Source organism: Labeo rohita, chromosome 8, assembly GCF_022985175.1.
Source record: "Labeo rohita strain BAU-BD-2019 chromosome 8, IGBB_LRoh.1.0, whole genome shotgun sequence".
In the NCBI taxonomy this organism is placed as follows: Eukaryota; Metazoa; Chordata; class Actinopteri; order Cypriniformes; family Cyprinidae; genus Labeo; species Labeo rohita.
In genome coordinates this window covers 14,896,275-14,915,093 of record NC_066876.1, presented here as the reverse complement: position 1 = coordinate 14,915,093, position 18,819 = coordinate 14,896,275, and the positions used below count along the sequence as shown (strand labels likewise).

General features: G+C 35.9%; 1 protein-coding gene across 1 annotated transcript in view; it reads left to right on the top strand.

Moving 5' to 3' along the window:
* ncs1b (neuronal calcium sensor 1b) overlaps window positions 1-15,952 on the top strand; it is a 42,813-nt gene extending 26,861 nt beyond the window's left edge. The window contains exons 4-8 of the mRNA XM_051117055.1: window positions 3,373-3,511; window positions 8,431-8,509; window positions 13,547-13,635; window positions 13,741-13,818; window positions 15,840-15,952. Coding sequence (XP_050973012.1) covers window positions 3,373-3,511; window positions 8,431-8,509; window positions 13,547-13,635; window positions 13,741-13,818; window positions 15,840-15,938 — 484 coding nt within the window. The 3' untranslated portion in view covers window positions 15,939-15,952. The remainder of the gene's footprint in view (window positions 1-3,372; window positions 3,512-8,430; window positions 8,510-13,546; window positions 13,636-13,740; window positions 13,819-15,839) is intronic.
* Window positions 15,953-18,819: the final 2,867 nt, after the last annotated feature.

Genomic DNA, 18,819 nt, shown 5'->3' with positions numbered 1-18,819 from the left:
ATTGACACATTTTTGATGAAATCTGAAAGCTTTTGACCCTGCATAGACAACAATGCAATTGAAATGTTCAGTCTATCGACCATAATTTGCATTGCTGTCTATGGAGGCTCAGAAAGCTCTTGGATTTCATCAAATATATCGTAATTTGTGTTCTAAGGATTGATTGATTAATTAATTACTGTTGTGCTGTACAGTAGTGCTTGTGGTTAAGTTGTGGGTGGCTACATGAAGGTATACACTGCATTGACATGAATTGTTTTGTGTGTGTACAGAACAAAACTGACTCTCAAAATAGCTTTGATTGACACTTTGGTAACCATAGTAACGTTTTGGGGTTTTAAATTTGGTATCTGCCACTACTGACCAAAACTATATTACAGCGACCAGAGACGTGTTATGTTTGGTGATTTTTACTAAACCACTTTCAACATAGCTCTCGCGTTTTGTTTGTGTTTGGAAGGCTGCTTCGCAGAATGCTCTTGAAGTGTTGCCATGTCCACTTATTATAAGTGACGCTTATGAAGCATTTTTAGGCTTGTTGTTTAGGCTTGGCTCGTAAAGCAATCCAGTTTATGGAGCTAATAAAGTAGACAGGTGCAGATTGTGATATTTTGTTTAGTGGCTAATTTTCCAGATAAGTGTTTGAATTTTAGTTTATGTTCTCGTTCTTATTTGCTGTTTTTTTTCCAAGCAAGATCTGGCAACAGTAATGAGTGAAGACATACCGCTTTTCCTGTGATTTCGGTTAATAATTAAAAGATTCACTTTCAGAATAAAAATTTCCTGATAATTTACTAACCCCCATGTCATCCAAGATATTCAGGAAATTGTTATTATGGAAGTGAACTAATCCTTTAACTTCCTCTAGCTCAGTGAAGTTTGTTGGATGAACATAATTTCATTAGAAGTTGTCAAAACTTACAAAGATTAATGCAAGCTGTTTTTTTTCTTTGAGGCAAAACATTTGTCCCGATTTAGTTCTGACGTATCAGAGTCTGGTATCATACTGATGACAAAATTGGGATCAGTCCAAACCCAACTGGGGTATGCAAACAAACCCATATGACCTTGCGCCTGTCCTATCCCTCATGTTAGCAGAGTCTTCTTTTCTTTAAGGAGGAAGTTCCTGCCCTTTATCATCAGGAAAAGGAGAGAAAAATAGACAGAGTTCTGCCTCACTGTTGTGAGAGTTTGGTGACTTAAATCATGCTGAATCTCCATTAGGAGTTTCAGCATATGAAGTCAAAGCTGAGAGTGTTGTGCTGAGATAGGGATAGACCGTCTTTCCCTTCACGGTCACGTCACGCAACAGCGTGAATTCACATTCTGTGATAAGCTGAGCTGAACTAACAATCCGCTTCGGTGAACCTGTCAATAGTAGGTATAAATTTAATGCAGCATTTGAGTGTGACAGGCAGCTGCACAGGTGAAAATTACAGCTTGATTAGGTGAGCATTTATGAGAGCTGTACAATTCAAAGTGCACTTCTGTTCACATTGTACCCTGCAGTGCAGATCACTAGTCCTGCACAGATCATCTAAAAAAATCTTGAAAATGAAAAATCCTTTTTTCTTCTTTTCATGTGGCTAATGCATTTGACAAGTCACTGCTTAAAAAAAACATGTTTGTCTTGTTTTCCATTTAAAATAGATAAACACCCTTAAAACAAAATACATTTACTCAAACAATATAATATAATATAATATAATATAATATAATATAATATAATGTAATATAATATAATAGTCACGGTGTGTTGTAGGGAGGATGCGGGAGACAAAGGAAAATAAACTTTAACAGACTTTAATAAAATAAACGATGGGGGGGACAAACTAAGAAGCAGGCTTACACAGGAACAACCGAGTAACAAAGTACACAGGAAGATGAACTCATAAAAAAACAGGAACCTAAATGCATTTGAAAACTAAGAGCAGGTGGAGGCATAATTAATTAGCTAAACAAGAACAGGAATGAGACCAAATAAGGAAATACAGGAACTAAGTCCAAACCCTGACAATAATGTAATATAATATAATATAATATAATATAATATAATATAATATAATATAATATATGACCCTGGACCACAAAACCAGTCATAAGGGTAAAGGGTAAGGGTTTTTTAAATTGAGATTCATACATCATCATACAAAGCTGAATAAATAAGCTTTCCATTGATGTATGTTTTGTTAGGATAGGACAATATTTGTCTGTATTTGAAAATCTGGAATGTGAGGGTGCAAAAAAATCTAAAAACTGAGAAAATCACCATTAAAGTTGTCCAAATGAAGTTCTTAGCAATCCATATTACTAATTCAAACTTAAGTTTTGATATATTTATGGTAGGAAATTTACAAAATATCTTTATGATCTTTACATAATATCCAAATGATTTTTGGCATAAAAGAAAAATCGATAATTAGGACCCATACGATGTATTTTTGTCTATCACTACAGATATACCTGTGCTACTTAAGACACATATATAATATAATATAATATAATATAACATAGTATGATATATGGTTGGTACTTTTTAAATATTTTTTAAACATGTCTCTTATGCTTAATAACCAGTAATACTGTTTTATTATTATAATTTAAAATAACTGTATATTATTTTGTATATTATTACTTATTTATAAATAACTGTATATATGTTTGAATATATTTTAAAATGTAATTTATTCCTGTCATGCAAAGCTGAATTTTATCATTATGACTTCAGTCTTTAGTATCACATTATCCTTCAGAGATTATTCTAATATGGCAATTTGGTATTCCAGAAATATTTCTTATAATTATCTATGTTAAAACAGTGGTGGTGTTTAATATTTCTGTGGAAAATGTGATATTTATGAAGAATATAAAGTTCAGAAGAACAGCATTTATTTGAAACAAATCTTTTGTAACATTATGAATGTCTTAACTGTCACTTTTGATTAATTGAATGCATCCTTGCTGCATAAAACAGATGAGCGTTTTGTTATTTTCATTGCAGAAAAAACTTGAAAGATTTTTCTGAATATAAAGGTTTGACCAACAGGGCATAATAGACAGGAGACATCATTTGCTACCTGTAGTTGAGTGAAAGTTTCATACTTGTTTCATATCATTCTCCAGTCACAGCAGGGTTCAGGAAGCTGACAGATCTAGCTATAAATTATTTCTAACTGTCAGAAAAAGAACAGACTTCAGAGATCCTATGAAGCAGGAGGCAGAGTATAAAAGCATAAGCCTATTTTGTTAGCATGGAGATCAGTCAGGTGCTACGCTCACAGTCGAGCATAGACTGTTCAACAGTCTTCTGTAACATCTTGCTCACTTTTCAAAGACAGTGTATGAAATTATAATGTTTTTTCCGTCTTCCAGGTACAAGGGCTTCATAAAAGATTGCCCGAGTGGTCAACTGGATGCTGCAGGTTTCCAGAAGATCTACAAGCAGTTCTTCCCCTTCGGCGACCCCACCAAGTTCGCCTCATTTGTCTTCAATGTTTTTGACGAGAACAAGGTGAAGTGCCCATCAGGGTCTTGCACAACAAAGTTTCTTTAGGGTTGGAGACATTCTGTCTCTTTTAGAAGGCAGCTGCCTGCGTAGACAGCAGACAGCGAGAGACCTCAGGTTTTGCGACAGAGCACGTATGTATATAGAAGTGAGGTGAAAGGTTAATTATTCTCGCTCTCTTGTGAATTGTGCTCTGTTCCTGTTATTAATTATTCATTAAATAGCCTCATTTTGTTATCTACGCAATCTGTAATGTGATTAGGAGCCAGTTAGCCCTGCCAGATAAGAGTCGTCTGGCACCCAAACCACTTTCAGAGATCACACACACAGTCAAACTAGTTCCTATGTTTATTTATAGGTTTTGAAAGGCACCGCTGTTAGTGAGAGACATTCGTCTTGGCCTTTGTTTGCTCTTTTCTAGTAATCTGTACCACTGCAGTGCGTCTCACCTCAGATTCACTTTTTTTTAACCACCGTCTCATGGTCAATGTTCTGGAGATGTTATCAGTCTGGGCTTGTAAAGAACTGCAGTGATGTCTAACAGAACAGACTCTGTAGTCTGACTCTAGAACAGAGTTCAAAGAGGCATAAAACCAGACACAATTCTCGCTTTCCTTGAATTTGTGCTCCAACATTTTGACAACAGCATGAGTTTTGCATTTTGCAAGGTACCAGTTTTATTCTGTGATGTTACGTTTGTGTTATTTTTATACATTTAATTGTTATAGGTGTACATTGTAAAACATACAAAAACTAAGAAAATAATTGCATGTACACTACCAGTCAAAAGTTTTTGAACAGTAAGATTTTTATTTATTTTTTATTTTTTGAAAGAAGACTGTTCTGATCATCAAGCCTGCATTTATTTGATCCGAAGTACAGCAAAAACAGTAAAGTTTCTAAATATATATTTTTTTCTATTTAAAATAAGTGTTTTCTATTTGAATAAATTTTAAAATGTAATTAATTTCTGTGATTTCAAAGCTGAATTTTTAGCATCATTACTTCAGTCAGATGATCCTTAAGAAATCATTACTGATTTGCTGCTCAAAAACATTTATTGTTGTGTTGAAAACAGCTGAGTAGATGAATTTCTTTAATGAATAGAAAAACAGCATTTGAAATAGAAATCTTCTGTAACATTATAAATGTCTTTATCATCACTTTTTATCAATTTAAAGCATCCTTGCTAAATAAAAGTATTAATTTCTATAATTTCTTTCCTATATATATATATATATAGAGAGAGAGAGAGTAGTCAACATTTGAAGTGGATCAATACCTTTCATCAAAGTTGTCCCAAAACAATACCAGTTCTTGTCATAGGACAACTTTGACGAAATATTGATAATAATAATAATAATAACAAATGTTTCTTAAACAGCAAATCAACATATTAGAATGATTTCTGAAGGATCATGTGACATTGAAGACTGGAGTAATTATGCAAATAATTAAGCTTTAATCGTAGAAAATAAATTACATTTTAAAATGTATTCAAATAGAAAGCAGTTATTTTAAAGAGTAAAAATATTTCACAATATTACTACTTTTGCTGTGTTTTGGATCAAATAAATGCAGGCTTGGTGAACAGAAGAGATATTAAAAAACATAAAAAATCTTACTGACTCAAAAACGTTTGACTGGTAGTGCATATTTCATCCAAATTCTGTCATCATTTACTTACCCTCAAGTTTTTCTAAGGATTCTAGCAGTTTCATGGTTTTTCACAGTTTATCGTTTTTTTTCCCTGACTGTGCTTATATGAATTAGAATACATGAAACAGTTGCAGAACCACTGCATTTTAATTACAAGCCAAACAAACATGTTACATACCATGAGCAGTTTTTGATGTAAATTAGATTGTATTATTTCAAAATTTTAATCAAAAACAGAATGGTCTGAGCTTAGCTCTGTGAAATTATAATACATAAAACATAAATGCATGACGGGCTGAATAAGAATGCAAATTCACTCTTTGACACCAGGTGGCGCTTATGGAACAGCAGCAATACAGCGTGTCCTTGGTTACTTTTGTAAACACAGCAGCGCTGCACCTAAAATGCTTTGAAACAGAGCGTTATTCCATGCGTTATTCCATGCGTTATTCCAAAATCATCCTGTTCTGGTCGAGGTTGCTCAAAATATTAATGAGCTCTGCTCACCCCACCACTCTCTTGTGGAGTGACGAGCCTGTTTATTTTAGCCGTGTTTAACCGTGCTTATCCGCTAAACTTGCTAACTAGCACGTTATTAGGAAAAGCGATCGCAAAGATTCATTAAAAACCCTTATACTCACTTCTGCTGTATGTGAAGCTGGATCACGAATGATTTGTGCAAACATAGACAGATATATGTAGATCGGGAGGCGCATTCCCTTCACAAACAAACATAATCCACTGCATCTTCAGCAGCTCAGGTGTCGGGAGTAAATGACGACCACTATGTTCATTTTTACATCCAGCAACAAGACATCTCAGTCGCTCAGTCAGAGATATTCTTGTCTGACTTACATAACTGCTCCGGCATCGAAACAATGGACATCGGACTGTTACAGTTGATTTAAGGCGGGTCTGAGGTAAGACGCTCATGTCAATCAACTATCGTGGGAGTGGCCTCTGTCAGTGAGACGCCACACCGACAGGCATCTGAGAATGGCTCGATTTGAAAAGAGGATATTATCTTTACAGATTAATTAAAGACCACTGCATGGATTTTTATCATTAAAGGGTAGATGTGTACATACACTGCCAACACACAATAATGTTCAAACATGTGAAAGTGAACTTTGCATCTGATGATCCCTTTGATGCTAACATATTCCTATAAAAACTTCAGTTTTGATTTCATGAGGATTTTAAATACTACATTAATTATGCATTACACAGAAGTAAAATGAAAAGAAATTACCATTTAAACTTCTCTAAAGACAGTCAGTTTCTCTGAGATGCACATTCATATAAACCCACACCCAATTCAGTATTTAGGATTTACTTCCAATATTGCGCACATTGTGAACAGTGCCTGTATTTTCTCATCTTTATTGATTCTACATCAACAGTACAATCCATTGATTTGACTTTACTACAAATTGTGTAGTTTCAGCATCTGCCAGCAAAGACTAATAGGGCCATGATGACGAGCCAAACCTCATTGTGTATTACTGGAACGATAAACTTAACTTGACCTGATCCCCACTTTGTGTGGTTTTAAGGAAACACTAAACCCTTATGACCATGTAACATTCAAGCAGATCATATAAAATGCAAGTCTAGGCAAGAATATAAATAATGTTTTATGTTGTGTAATACAACTCTGAGCACAATGAAAGCCATCATTAAAGGTGAGATAAAAGATGAAATAAATGGCTGTGCGCCAAAATGTAGTGCTCTGAATAGTGGAAGTGTTGTAGGGCAGTAACACTGTTGTTTTTGTTGTTCTCCATAACAAACTGCATGAGACAGTGAAAGACAATACACTTGCAAATGTGACTCATAACGAAGGGTGGAAAGAAAGTTGAGTCACCTAGAGTTTGCCTGAGGTGTATAGGAAATGCAACAATTTGGTTTAATGAGATTCTGTAGTTTGATGACACCAAAACTGAACCTTTGAACCTCAAGGCTATATTTGACTGAAACTTAACATTGCATGCTAGATTCAGTTTTATAGCAGGAACTGGAAAGCCCATAAGGTTGAAAGGAAAAATAGATTGAGGTAATACAGAGGAACTCAGTAGGTAAACATGAATTAGATTTTTGTTCCATCAGTGAGTTAGAATGTATAGTAAGAGCTACATTGTAGCTATTATAGTCATTTTTAATTATTTGTATTTTATTGTAATAATTTATAAATTAATTTACTATTTAGCTTGACATGTGAAGGTTTTTTTTTTTAATGTTCTTGTAGTCTTCGTAGTACAGAAAAAAAGTAATGTAACGTGCAGGATGCTTGATGTATGTTATCAATTTTAAAGACTTTTTAACTTCGCTGCTTTTTTTTTGCAGCTAAATATATATTAGTTTATGGTATAGCATAAAAAAATCAAGGTGCAAGGGTAGTGAATGCTTTTTATGGACATTTATTTTCGCTTGTCTATAGTGAGCCTTTAGTACATAGTCTAATTGCTGGCATGCATAATTAAATTAGTTTTCTTTTTTACATGCTATTTGTACTGTAGTTCAAGAACAGTTCAGTCTGAAATAATACATTGCACAAATAAGCAAATGCAAATCAGGCAGGGTCACCTGGGTGTGAAAGCTTATCCGTGGAACAATGCTTTGATTGGATAATTTTATTCACAGAACTAAATGCTGTCTGTCATTGTTAGTGCCTCTTTAGAGGTTCCTTAAGCCCAGCAGCTCAGTGCCTAGTCAGGAATCATAAAAATTCACACAATTATAAAGTAAGGTTTGAACAACCAAGTTGAGCATTTCCACCCTTGAGGTTTTAAGACATATTTTGGAAGATTTTAAAGCTGCGTACTAAATAACATGAAACTGCATTCTTTTCCTCTCTTGCTCTAGAGAGGTTTCAGTAGACAAATCATAAAATATGTCATAACGTATCTGCTGGATATTTGGCAATGGAATGCATTTTACAGTGGCTGGTGGTGCCAGCCTGTAGCCCCAAGGAAGAGCAGGGGGGTGGGACAGGAATAGCAGCCCACTGGCCCATTTTACTCTGCCAGTCAACAGAAGGCTTCTGGGTAACACTTTACAATGAGGTCCTGTACTTCAAAATTAGTTATTCCATTAGACACCATGAGAAAGCATACATTTTCCATTTTCATTTTTAATTAATGTATGATCTAATGTTAGCTTTTAGTGTTAAAATGCATTAGTAGGCTAGAAATGAATTAAATTGTAAAGTGTTACTGGGTTTTGAGTGGCATCGTGATAAAAGGGCTTTTTTAATTTCCCCACAGGATGGACGGATTGAGTTCTCAGAATTCATTCAGGCCCTGTCTGTGACCTCACGTGGGACCTTGGATGAAAAGCTCCGCTGTAAGCAAATTTTTGATTAATAAAAGCCCATTCAAGTGACAATCAGTAAAAGACAGAAGCAGTAAAGTACCTTTGTAAGATGCTTAATAAAACAGGAAGCATTCTTAAAATACTAAATCTCAGTAATAGATTTAATACATTTAATTATTTTCTATATAAAACATAGACTGGCCCCAAAATGTATTTGGACACTTAAAGTGAACAATGGGTATTAAGACTTGTATACCTTAATATAACGTAAATTATGTTTCTTACTAAAAATCTGTAGCAAAAAAAACAATGAAATGCTTACGTTATTTAAAAAATTCTACATTGTTTTATACATATTTTGGACTATGGGGGCACCATTATTTCAGTGATGTCAAATGGATGCACTCAATAAGCTACTGCCGCTAACTGTTGCTATTTTTACCACAATACAACTTGGAAAATAAAATACTGATACAGTGCCACATTGTGCGCCTATTTGGCTGTAATTTTCAGTCGAAGGGCAACAAACGAAGCAATGTGAGTCTTCGCTGCTTTTCTTACCAATAAGAAGAGGAGCAAATAATGGGAAGATGCCTGTGGATGAATAAAACTTCCTAAAGACCCTTATCTTTGTTCTTTCCACTTTAGCCCTGAAGCCTTTGAGGCTTTTAGTCGACCACAGCTACTGAAAGAGCTTACAAATGGCAGAGACAAGAAACGCTAGATGCCATCCTAGCAGGATGTAAACATGTCTATCATGACACCGCAACCACTGAAGGAGTTTCCAGGATGGATTTCATTTGATATCCAGGGGTGTTTAGACTCCCTGTGGGAAAAAAATCGATGGTACGGCATTTGGTTTAAGCCTATGCTAATGTCCATCACCACCTGTAAGCTCTTTCTTATTTTATTTTCAGAGTTGTGTATTCTGAATTGTGTTGCTGTAAAAATAGCAACATGTGGCACCAGTAGCTCACCGAGTGCAACTATTTCACATCATAATGGTGCCTCCATTGTCCAAAATATGAGTAAAACGAAGTGGATTTTTTAAATAACGTAAATCCTTCATGGGTTTTCTACTACATATTTCAGCAGGAGACATAATTTACGTTATATTAAGCCATACATGTCACAATACCCAAGGTTTTCTTTAAAGCCCGGTTCAAACTACGGTGTCCACCAAAGCATTTTTTTTTTTTTTTTTACAGAGGCTGGCGTATTTTTTTCAATTGTTCTCAATGGGAGCACCACATTTTTTAAAACGCCAGGAGCGTGCAGAGAGCTGACCATCTTTTTCGCACTGAGCGTTGAGCGTTCTCTGAGTAAAACTCTGAGTAAAACGCTGAACTCATCAGTCACTTTCTAGTCAGCCAGCCAATCACAGTGGAGGAGGGGCGGGACTATTAGCGACCAACTGTCACACCATGCTTGCATTATGACTGAACAACAATGGAGAAGTTAATATTGTTTGTCTCAGAGTATTTATGTCTTTATCAGTTTGAATTGCTGACCTTCCATATTATTGTTATGAAAAATAATGCTTGGAGAAACATTTCATTCGCGATGCGTCTGCCATATTACTAAAGTGTATTTCATATCATAGCAACCACAGCGCCTCAGTGAAAAAAAAATGCTACCCTCTCAAGCACTCACAGCTGGGCTTTTTCAGCTGGCTAAAAAACGCTTTGGTGGACACGCAGCCTTACTGTCACTGTGTCAGATTATGCATTTTTGACTCTTAAAATCTTGCCGTGTTTTAAACAAGAAATATGTCAGACTACACGTTCTGACCTGACCATTCGTTACTTACCGTCTTTAACGGCGTGAGTGCTGTCATTGATACGGCAGGACTAGACAAAGGTCCCGTGAGTGCAAACAAACAATGGCTAGCAAACAGCATGTTTTGCCCTGTCTTGTCATCAAAAAAGAAAGAAAACCTGACAGTAGACTCAAATATGGATTGCATGAATAGGACAGTATGAACTGTCAAAGAGAACTGAGGTAAAATAGTGTTTATTCAACCTTTTTTCACTCTGTCGTGGCAGTCCCTCAAAGTATTGTTGTCATAGCTCCGCAAACATTTCCTCCATTGTAAATTTGCACCTGCAAAACCGATACCTGTCTTTCATTTCGGCTTGTTTGAAAGCATGTACGAAAGTGCTTCTGTGCTGCTACTGGCCTATGTCACAGATGTGACAGAACTCGTTGTGGACAACAGAAAAAAAATTAAACATAGTTTTAACATAGCTATTTTTTCTGTGGTGACTTCGTGAAGCATCACAGTGGTGGCATTGGATGTCGTCCACTATGACATGCTACACAAGATGAAATGATTGAGTCTTGCGTCCCGACGCCCATTGTCATTTAGGATACCTTACGTCAAGCAGATTGTGTCAAAATTGGGCTAAAATTTTGTAGTCTTAACTGAGGTTTAGTCATATTTAAAAATCAATGTATTTAATAGCATTAAATAAAATATTAAACCAAGTGCCATTTCCAAAGGATACTGTAGATTTTTAATCAGAAATTCTTTATCATATTTGGTGTATGAAATCATAATGGAAATTCTGTCTTTATTGGCTCTTAATAACTGTTCCTGTGGGATGTTCAAGCATGTGTCTTGTTGTAGTATCCACATGATCCACTAACATTTAACACAAAGTTTCCAAATAGTTTTTGTCTTAAGAATAATCTATTGTTTAATCATTTGATAGCTGCACGTTTTGTCTTGTAAAATGTTTGGCTTGTAAAGTATGTTAGTGCTTTGTTTCTTTCAAATAAATGTCACTTGGTTTGATATTTTTATTATCAAATGCCAAGAAATTCACACATTTTTCAGTGACACCTACGTGTCTGAATACTTTTGGGGCAACTGTGTTTTGTCAAATTGATTAAATGTGAAATTACCTCAGCGTATAACAGCCAAAGCAATTTTCTCGCTGATACTAAACAGACTCCTTTACGTATACGGGTCGGGTACCGCCTCTTTCTCTGTTGACTCTTCACCTCAGGCACTGACCTGTGTTTGCACTCGCTGTGCGAGTTGTAGGATTGCCTCTTTGTTATAGATGAGTGGAATGAACTAGGGCTGCTGTATGGGTGGGACGTCCTGGAGTCCTGGCGTGAAGAGAAAACCATAGATGGCGAGATGAAAGAGTCGCGCCTCACTGCTGTAATTGCTGTGCAGTGATTTTGCTTATACAAAGCATGCCTTTATCACCCAATCCTGCTTCTATCATTCCTTGCGGTGCTTATAAGCTTACATGTCTGCACTTTCTAACATTGCTCTTTAATTGATATTTAAAAGAAAATTAAGCTTAGTCCAACAAGATTCCCGATGGTGGTTTTTGTGATGGTGTTCAAACAGTTTTACTGTTTCCTGCACTTTGATGTTCTTCTTGATATTTCCCTACAGCGATTAATGAATTGGAAGTCTTGCACATTCACAGAAAATAGCTTACTTCTGTGTTAAAAAAAGTATGGTGGTTATACAGTCATGGCCAAAAATATCGGCACCCTTGCAATTCTGTCAGAAAATGCAACCCTTCTCTCAACCCTCCCCAAAATTCTTTGGTAATCATCAGATTTCATGATACCGTTCACACAGTCAAGGCATCCAGTGCCAGAAGCAGCAAAGCAACCCCAAAACATCTTTGAACCTCCACCATGTTTGACTGTAGGGACAGTGTTCTTTTTCATTTTGTTCTTCTGTAAACAGTGCCATGATGTCCTTTACTGAAAAGCTGTACTTTTGTCTCATCTGTCCACAGTACGTTCTCCCAGAAGAATTGTGGTTTTGTCACATAAGTTTTGGCAAACTCCAGTCTTGCTTTTTTATGCCTTTGGGACAGCAGTGGTGTCCTCCTGGGTGTCCCATCATAGCGTCCCTTTTCATTCACATGGTGACGGATAATGCAACCCGACACTGTTGTCTGCAGATCAGCTTGAATTTGTTTGGAAGTTAATCAGGGTTCTTTATCCACCATTTGAACAATCCTTCATTGTAATTTTTCATTAATTTTGCTCTTCCGTCCACGTCCAGGGAGGTTAGCTACAGTGCTATGGGCTGTAAACTCTCCACACTTTTTTCTTTTCTCCAGGCTCAGTGTGACACACAACATAAAGGTTGAGTCAACTTGTCTCCATTTTAACTGGTTGCAAGTGTGATTTAACTATATTGCCCACACCTGTTACTTGCCACAGGTGTGTCTAAACACGAATTATTTCTTACAATTTTGACAAGGTGCATCATTTTTTCCAGTCCATTTTTGAGTTTTGTGTGAAATTTGATCGTTTGATTTTCTTCTGTTTTTTTTTTTGTGTTGTTGCAGTGCAAACAAAAACAATAAGCACGACTATCAAAACATTTGCAATTGGAACAATTTTCTGAGAGAAGTGTTGCATTTTCTGACAGAATTGCAAGGGTGCCGATATTTTTGGCCATGACTGTATTATGATAAAATCAACATTAGCATGAAAAGGAACATATTTTATACACATCAGACATCTCTGTTAGTGTAATTTTAGTATTATTTATCATATATTTACTATTATAGTATATAATATAGTATAGTCATATTTTGAATTAATTTTATTTATATTTTCGGTCTTCATTTTAATTTTAGTTTTAACTGTTTTAGCAATTGTTATGTGCTTTTTCATTGTTATAATTTTTTTTTTATTATTTATATTTTATTTATATTTATATTAGTATTTATATTTAACTTTAGTTTATTTCAACTAAAATTAAACTTTGCAGAAACTTTAAGCAACTTTTTTATTTCAGTTGCGAAGACATTTCTAGTTTTCATTGAAGTTTTTCATCTAATATTTATATTTGATTTGATTTCAGCTTTGTTTTAATTCACAAACTTTTTTTAATAGTTTTAACTTTAGTTTTAGTTAATAAAAACATCTTTATTGCTTCCTATTGCTTCTTGTCTATTACATTTGTCTGAAGTTTAAGCACCTTGTTAAAAAAGAAAATCACCTATTTTATACCCTGTTTATGGAAAGCGCCATAATATTCTGCACACACTCACCATGACTTCTTGTTACACGCTTTAGGGGCCTTCAAGCTTTATGATCTTGATAACGATGGCTATATCACACGAGATGAAATGCTCAATATCGTAGACGCCATCTATCAGATGGTGGTAAGTCACCGTTCATTTCAGCTGTAATTACAGTCGGAACATATGGCATTGGTTTAATGAGCAAAATCTCTCAGATGTCTTTAACATTACTTGTGTTTGTCTAAGGGAAACACAGTGGACCTTCCAGAAGAAGAAAACACGCCAGAGAAGAGAGTGGATCGCATTTTTGCCATGATGGATAAGGTATTTCCTTGACCCCAATCACACTGAACCAGTTAATAATCCAAACCAAATCTGAGAGTTATTATACAACGGGCTGTTTATTTTATTTAATTTGTGGAAATCACTTAAGCAGACTAACTGCTAAAGGGATAGTTTACTCAAGGATGTCAGTTTTGTCATCACTTTGTATGTCGTTCTAAACATGTATGACTTACTTTCTTCTGTGGACCATAAAAGATATTTTAAATAATGTTGGTAGCTAAACACTTCCAGTGTCCCTTGACTTCCATTGTATGAACAAAAATACAGTGGAAGTCAATGTGAACCAAATCTGTTTGCTTATCAACATTCTTCAAAACATTTTCTTGGTTGTGCAGAAGAAAGAAATGAATTTCTATGAATATGCAATTGAAGGAGAAGTTCACTTCCAGAACAATAATTTACAGAGAATGTTTTCACCCCCTTGTCATCCAAGATTTTTGTGTCTTTCTTTGTTCAGTCGATAAGAAATCATTCTTGAGGAAAAAATTTCAGGAATTATCTCCATATAATGGACTTATATGGTGCCCCCAAGTTTAAATTTACAAAATGCAGATTAAATGCAGCTTCAAATGACTCTAAACAATCCCAGACGGGGAAGAAGGGTCTTATCTAGCAAAAATTGACAATTTATATACTTTTTAACCTCAAACACTCGTCTTGTCTAAGTCTGCGTGAACTCAGTTTTTTTCCGGTTCAATACAGTCAATGCAGTTAGGTTATGTTGAAAAACTCCCATCTCGTTTTCTTCCCCAACTTCAAAATCACCCTACATTGCTGCAGAACTACTGACCCAGTGTTTACAAAGTGAACATGCAAAGAAGATCAACGCTCTTTACAAAAAAAAGTAAATCAGCGACTGAAGAAGAAAACGAGACGCAAGAGTTTTTTGACATACCCTAACTGTATTGACCCGGATTACACAGACTGCTCATGTTCATCGCAGAAACGAGACGAGACAAGCATTTGAGGTTAAAAAGTATATGAATTGTCAATTTGTTTCGAAAATGACAGATCGTTTTGCTAGACAAGACCCTTCTTTCTCAGCTGAAAACGTTTAGAGCCATTTAAAGCTGCATTTAAACTGCATTTTGGAAGTTCAAACTTGGGGGAACCATTGAAGTCCACTATATGGAGAACATTCCTGAAGTGTTTCCTTAAAAAAACATAAATTTTTATCGACTGAAGAAAGAAAGACATGAAGATCTTGGATGACAAGGGGGTGAGTAAATTATCTCTAAATTTTTGTTCTGGAAGTGAACTTCTCTTTTAACCATCACTAAGCCCGTCAAGAAAAATCACTCATTTATAGCTCTGATTCAATTTACTAACCACATTCTCATCATCAATCCAGTGCATCAGATACAGTAAAAAATAAGAGCTCATATCTGTGGCAAAGCTAGCGTCACTAACGCTGCCCTGGGGTCTATAAACGCCAGTTTGGCATGCATTACCGCTAACATTGGATCCTAGCATTAATGCCCACTGAAGCCCTCTTCAAGCCCTGAAAGATGAGATCAGGACTTGTTTGGAAATGTTGACAGAGTTGGAATGCTTTCCAATACTGCAGCAATCTCAGATCAGAACTGCACCCTATGAGAAACCAGTAGGGCTATTTTAAGGACTTATATAATTACTAAAGCTTCTTCAACAAGTACTACACTGAACCACATAAGGTGAAAAAAGCGTTTTCATTGCCTACTCTGTTGTGATTTTTTTTTTCTCAATGGATCAGCCTGTTAGCACTCGCCCCCTGCTGGGCATGTGAAGCATCTTAAAAGTGGGAGAGTGTTTTCCTCATGCATAATTGAAAAACCTCATGGTTGTTTTTTTAGTATCCTGTAGTTTGTAAACTGATATAACCTTAAAGTCTATTCCACATTTGTTTGAAGCGTCATGCATTTGCATGTAACCACAAACAAGCTTAAAATAACACATGTAGTTGTTTTTACTCAGCATTTGAGACAGTTGTGATTCTAAACAGTGTTTGTTTGTTTACCCAGAATGCTGATGGGAAGCTGACCCTGCAGGAGTTCCAGGAGGGATCAAAGGCAGATCCATCTATTGTACAAGCTCTGTCACTCTATGATGGCCTTGTATAGTAGCAGCCTGTCTTAAGGATACAGGTATGCTGTGCTGAATATAAATGCATCCTGCATTCAGGTTATATGTTGTTTGATTAAAGAGATAGTTCACCCAAAAATGAAAATTCTGTCATTAATTTCTCACCCTCATGTTGTTCCAAACCCATTAGACTTTTGTTCATCTTTGGAACACAAATTAAGATATTTTTGATGAAATCCGAGAGCTCTCTGACCCTCCATAGAGAGCAAGGGTCCTACCACGTTCAAGGTTCAGAAAGGTACCAAGAACATCAACAAAATAGTCCATGTGACAATAGTGGTTCAACTGTAATTTTAAGAAGCTACTAGAATCCTTTTTGTTGTGCAAAAAAGCTAAAATAACAACTTTATTCAAAAATTCTTTTCCTCCAAGTCACTTATTTTGGAGAGTACCACAACGCAACATGCTGTCTGCGGAGAGTCAGAAAGCTTTTGAATTTCATCAAAAATATCTTACTTTGTGTTCCGAAGACGAAAGAATGTCTTACAGGTTTGGAACAACATGAGGGTGAGTAATTAATAACAGAATTTTCATTTTTGGGTGAACGATTCCTTTAAATCCTATTACATCCAATGTTTTACATGTTATAATTGATTTTATTGTACTTTTTATATTTTTTAATCATTGGGATGCAGTGAAGATGAGTCACACTCCTTAGTAGCAGAAAAAAAAGCATTTTTCCAAATATCATGCACCTATCACTCTTAGTTATTTAAGACCTGTCTGCCAGTGAGTGCCAAGAAAAGGATATAGAAAGAGATATATATCGAAATGGGGTGATTGTTTTTAGATTTAGGATGCCCATTTTAAGCTTTAGGCTTTTATAGTCTTTGGTGAATGACATATAACTTCTATTAAGGTAGTAATTGGTTGAATGACACTATTATTGTTATTTATGTGATTCTGGCATTAAGATCACATCAAGGTCGGCTGTGCATCCACAGCCTTATCTTACCTCATGGAAGTGTACTTTAAAACCTACAATGGCATTGAGTGAGAAGTGTACATTTTTCAGAACTGAATTGAAAAAACCTTGAACATAATTTCAGAAATAAGTTTCTGAATTTACAATATTTGTACAGTATATTTTGTGGTACTTTATGGCAAAATTATAATTTATTAGCTAATTAATTGTTTTGACAGTATAGACATTTCAGAGAAAAGCACCAATGAAGGGATAGTTCACCCCAAAATGAAAATTCTGTCATTGATTACTCACCCTCATGTTGTTCGACCCGTAAGACCTTCGTTCATCTTCCGATCCAAAATAAGATATTTTTTGATGAAATCCAATAGCTTACTTACCCTGCATAGACAGCAACACAACTGACACGTTCAAGGCCCAGAAAGGTAGTAAGGACATTGTTAAAATATGTGACATCAGTGGTTCAACTTTAATTTTATGAAGCTACAAGAATACTTTTTGTGCACAAAGAAAAAAAAAGTGTGTCAAGGACTGACATGGAAAAAAATACATTTTTGAATAAAGTCAGTGTTTTTTTTTCTCTGCGTAGTATTCTCGTAGCTTTGTAACATTACAGTTGAACCACAGATGTCACATGGACTACTTTAATGAATAGTTAATGACGACCTGATCTCATAATGAAAACATACCTGTGGGAACATTTTTGCAAGACGCGAAATACATACCGCCATGCACGTTTCGTGACTTTGTCGCTGTAAAATGTCCACCGAGTGGTGTTAAAAGAGTGTTTGGTATTTTTTCCCCCAGGACTGGGGTGGCCATACATGCCATTTTTTAGGGACATGTCCTGGCTAGGATTTCTATATTTGGCTTTGGCTTTCGAAAGACGCGAAATACGTACTGCCATGTACATTTTGTGACATAGCCGATGTGAAATGTCTATTGAGTGGTGCTAAAAGAGTGTTTGTTTTTTTTCCCCCGGAACTGGGATGGCCATATGTGCCATTTTTATGGGACATGTCCTGGCCAGGATTTCTATTTTTGGCTTTGTTTCCTGTTTTCATACTTTCTGAAGGCAATGATCGAAAAGTAGTTTGACCAATAGCGTGCAGGCATTGTAATCCACCAATCGTGGTGCATGAGAAGGTGGGATCTACATAGAATGGTCAAGGCCATGCTAATATGCGTACATATTAGATCACTCGTTCATTAATTCAACTTGAAGCGTGCTGTGCAGACCGATCGTTGTGTGACATCAAAGTACTGTGAGAGCGTTTTCAAAGCATAAGGAGCCGTTTGCTTTTTAAAGCTTTCACGGATGTCATATAATGTATGTCACGGATGTCACCCTACCTGGAACAGATGAATGTACATATGGTACGTTTTATGTGATGCTGGTTTTGTACGTGTCACGACGGTTCTGACTTGAAATGTCCATTGAGTGGTGCTATAACATGCTCCATGATATTTTAAAATAAAGTACCATCTGCACTACACTTATACCTACCCAACAGTATAAACAAAAACAAATGCACTGGAAAAACATAATTACAAGCATGCCGTTTTAGTTTTTCATGGGATTCGTACCCAGGGATCCTAAATTTTGCATCCTAAGTCCAATTCTGTTCCGGCTGAGCTACTGAGCAAGCTTGTTATGTCCAGACAGCGAAACATATGGAGCTGTAATCATAACTGTGTATGAAAACGATTAAAATTGCTCGCTGTTTTACCACTTCTAGTGTTCATTTCTTTTGAAAACTGCAGTGATATGTACCTATTGGTACATATTTCGCATCTTGCGAAAAACTTCCTACAGATACGTTTTCATCATGAGATCAGGTAGGTCAATGAATAGTATGCTGTACTATTTTTCTGGGCCTTGAACGTGGTTGCTCCATTGCTGTGCAGGGTCAGGAACCTCTCACATTTAATCA